Here is a 4,134-nt window from a genome sequence, read left to right as displayed (position 1 = left end):
GTTTCCATACCTCGGGTCCAGTGGTTCCTTCTCCCGGTGGTCCTCTGTTTCCTGGCATCCCTAGCATTCCTTGTGGACCAGGCAAACCCTGAAACACAAAATAAAAAGGGATTAACATGGAAAAATAAACAGCATTCCCATTCCAATATAAAGATGATAGCTCTGTGTGTTGCTGTATAAGATATATATTGTTTACTCTTTTTTCAATATTGACTCTAATTTGCATATTTATTGTAATGCATATTCTGAGTATAGTAATCTATCAATTTATCGCTCTCTCTCTCTCTCTGTCTAGATATTGCCAGGAAGGCCATTTTTGGATCAAAAATAAAATAAAACAGTAATATTAGGAAATACTAACTTAATTTATAATGGCTGTTTTATATTTCAGTATATTTTAAAATGTAATTTATTCCTATGATGACAAAGCTGAATTTTCAGAAGCCATTAGTCCAGTCTTCAGTGTCACATGGTCCTTCAGAAATCATTCTAGTATTCTAATTCTTATTATCATCAATATTGAAATCAGTTGTGCTGCTTAACGTTTCTGTGGAAACTATGACACTTTTTTTTTCAGGATTCAGGATTCTTTGATGAGAAGAATGTTTAAAAGAACTATTTTATTTAAATAGAACAATATTAAAAACTTAAATCTTTTGTAACATTATAGATATTTGTACTGTCACTTTTGATCAATTTAATGCATCCTTGTTGAATAAAATTAATTTCTTTCAAAAGTTTTTAACTGACCCTAAACATTTGAAGAGGAGTGTGCATTTAGTATTTATTAAGTCTAACTTACAGTCTATATCACTGATTGCTAAATTACAGCAGCAAAATGCATATCTGGTACTTTTTCCTGAGGAAAACTTGTCTGGCTCTCTGAAATTTCCGTAAAATCATCACGTAAATGAAATGCAGTGATTCAGCTTTTGCCCCTGGGTAACACACACACACCTGCTCTGCTCATGATAAAAATGCCTGAAAAGAACCTTTCATGCTGATGGAAGACAAAATGAAGTGTGATTCTTTCTTTTAACGAGAAAAAAACTTGTGAGAGAAGTCTCATTACCTTCAGTCCGGGAGGTCCGGGTGCACCTGGAGCTCCAGAATCACCCTGTAATTAAAAAAGCAGATTACTGCTGTGCTGCTAGTTCCTCTATTTAACTCTCAATCTTTTATTCATCCTTTCACGTTCCCTCTCACAAAATCATATACAGTTTATTTTTATGAATGGTCATTTTATTCCAAGTCATCTGAAGTCATATGACAGCTTTGTGAGACAAACAGAATAAAATTTAAGCCATGATTCACTGAAAGTCACCAATGATGTTTGGTTTGGTATCAGTGATTTGGCAGACAAAACTTACATTTTCATTCATTTGATTATTATACACGCGTTAATGTGCCTATATCTCTGTTGGAGAGATTGTGGATGTGTGTGTGTGTGTGTGTGTGTGTGTGTGTGTGTACAGCTGGAAAAATAAGGCATCTGTAGCTATAAAACAACCCCAGTTCCCCAACACCTGCAGCCGCGGTCCAGTTGACTCATTAGTTTAAATGTGTGGTAGTTTTATTCTACACGTTTCAGTGCTTTTAACCACAATCAGCATATATAAATGGAAAAAGTTAGCATAAACAACTTTCAGATTCTCTAGAGGACTAGACGTAAACACAAAGCTTATTAAATGCAATTTTACACGCTCATGGCGGGAAACTGTAAAACAAGAATGAAACAAACTGCATGCTCCTTTCTTCTAAACCTAATTGTCTAGTAGTTTTGAGAATCCACATGGAACATTTGTAATAAATTTTAGCAAAGTAACACTGTTTAAAAATATAATCAATGTTATTAAACTGATGAATACAATACCTTTGGTCCCTCTTTGCCTTTTCCTGGCAAACCGATTTCTCCTCTTAAACCAGGCTCACCGGTTGGACCAGGGGGTCCAGAGGGACCATCTTTACCAGCATCTCCCTAGTGTGATATTAACAGCCATAAAGACAGATTTTTAAAGAATCTACATAGTCCTACAAAAAATAAATCTGATTCAGACAGGGTGAATTTTGATTACGGTTCATAATTGAATAATTAAATTGAGTAATTCATAGATGCTTGGTGCAAAATAATACAATTTATAATACAACTTCTCCAACAAAATGTCCACATCAATGTCCATATATATATATATATATATACACATCAATGTCCATATATATATATAAAAAACAGGCAGTTTATTTCATTTGTTAATTTTCATACCTTCTCTCCTCTCTGTCCAGCGATCCCAGGTGGACCAATGCTGCCTGGAATACCCTGAAAAACAAACAAGATTTCTACACTTGCAAAAAAATTACTTGCAATCCCCCAAAATATTTGACTCTAAAAGTTATAATTACAAAATGAGATTAGAAGAAAAAAACGTCATGCACCAGTTTAAATGACTACATTTACAGTTGAAACAAACTGTATATTTCCTAAAATCGATCTTGTATTTTGGAGGAATTTTTTTAAGAACGTACCACATTGCCTGGCAGCCCTCGGGGCCCCTGAGGGCCCATCAGTCCGGGTGGACCCTAAAAAGAGTGAAAAGTATGAGAGTGAAAAGTTCTGAAATCAATAAAAAAAACATCATGTGTGATAAGAAGACAAGCTTACTGGGTCTCCGTTTCTCCCTGCCTCTCCTTTTTCACCAGCATCCCCCTTAGGGCCCTGTCCACACAAACAAGTGAAAGACATCAGACAGTCGTGTGTGGAATACAGAAGAAACATCTCAATTACTCTAAAAATCATTGACTTTCTCACAGATTTGACTGGAATATGAAGGTATAGGATTAACAGTGATCATCATATTCAGTAGACTGTCTCATGTGAATGAAAGCAAGTCAGATGTATTGTAAAACAGCTGGTTAAGATGTTGTTTCTGGTTTACCGCAGGTCCTGGTTGCCCTCTGAATCCCTGCTCTCCAGGAAGTCCTCTTTGACCCTGGTAATATCAGAGAATGTGAAGGTAATCAGATTGATTTTAGTAGTAGGTAACAACTCTGAATATATGCTATAATACCTTAAAACACATTCAAAGTGTGTAATGTGTAATTCAAAGGGATAGTCCACCAAAAAAAAAAAAAATGAAAATCCTGTCGTCATTTACTCATTTTCATGTCATTCCAAAAATAATATATTTACTATACTACTTCCATACTACGGAAGTAAATGGGACCTGAAACAGTTTTCTACATTCTTCAAAATATCTTCTTATGTGTTTCAAACAGGTTTGGAAAGACATTAGGGGGAGTAAATGACAGAATTTTAATTTCTGGGTGAACTAACCCTTTCATGTCTGTCTTTTTTTTTTAGATATGTCTATGTTAAAACACTTTATTGTTCATTCAGTCATAGTGACTTTGTAACTCTGGAAATGAAACCTGGTTCTCTTTAAAGATATCATCAGGGCAGTTTCTTTAGCAGAAATAATTGCATTTGACTGAACCTGCGAGAACTGCAGAAATTTAAGAGAGATTTCTCATTTCACACTAATAAATTCAGGTGAGAGCAGATACATCATCGTAAGAAGCTTGTCTGTGTTTGTGTAAATGATGCATCGCTTGGTGTCTGGACTATTTTAGTAAATGAGTGCATGATGGAGAGAGCTTTCAATAATTACATTTTTTTAAATGGGTTAATAATATAATATAATATACCTTATAATATAACATAATACAATATAACACATAAAATAATGTAATTGTGTAAATGATGCATCGCTTGGTGTCTGGACTATTTTAGTAAATGAGTGCATGATGGAGAGAGCTTTCAATAATTACATTTTTTTTAAATGGGTTAATAATATAATATAATATACCTTATAATATAACATAATACAATATAACACATAAAATTATGTAATTTAATATAAATGATCTTGAGCAGAATATCTGGAAAAAGTATAGAGTGGGAATGCCGAAGATGGGTAGATCATGATGTCAGTATATAGGAAATGACCTCCTGAATTATTAATTAGCCCACATTAGTCAAGAGGGTCATAAGGGTCAATTTTTCGAAATTGTGATTTATACATCATCTGAAAGTTGAATAAATAAGCTTTCCATTGATTTATGGTTTGTTAGGCAAAT

The 4,134-nt window shown here is 34.1% G+C and overlaps 1 protein-coding gene across 1 annotated transcript in view; it reads right to left on the bottom strand.

The window, feature by feature from the left end:
* col22a1 (collagen, type XXII, alpha 1) overlaps positions 1–4,134 on the bottom strand; it is a 68,445-nt gene that overhangs the window by 12,022 nt on the left and 52,289 nt on the right. Inside the window, exons 35-41 of the mRNA XM_016462398.1 lie at positions 2,934–2,987; positions 2,660–2,713; positions 2,524–2,577; positions 2,264–2,317; positions 1,874–1,978; positions 1,073–1,117; positions 11–88 (exon numbers count right to left, since the gene is read on the bottom strand). Coding sequence (XP_016317884.1) covers positions 11–88; positions 1,073–1,117; positions 1,874–1,978; positions 2,264–2,317; positions 2,524–2,577; positions 2,660–2,713; positions 2,934–2,987 — 444 coding nt within the window. The remainder of the gene's footprint in view (positions 1–10; positions 89–1,072; positions 1,118–1,873; positions 1,979–2,263; positions 2,318–2,523; positions 2,578–2,659; positions 2,714–2,933; positions 2,988–4,134) is intronic.

The sequence above is a fragment of the Sinocyclocheilus anshuiensis genome, unplaced genomic scaffold (assembly GCF_001515605.1).
Source record: "Sinocyclocheilus anshuiensis isolate Anshui unplaced genomic scaffold, SAMN03320099.WGS_v1.1 scaffold160, whole genome shotgun sequence".
NCBI lineage: Eukaryota > Metazoa > Chordata > Actinopteri > Cypriniformes > Cyprinidae > Sinocyclocheilus > Sinocyclocheilus anshuiensis.
Note: the sequence above shows the minus strand (reverse complement) of the source record. Positions and strands in the feature narration are given on the sequence as shown.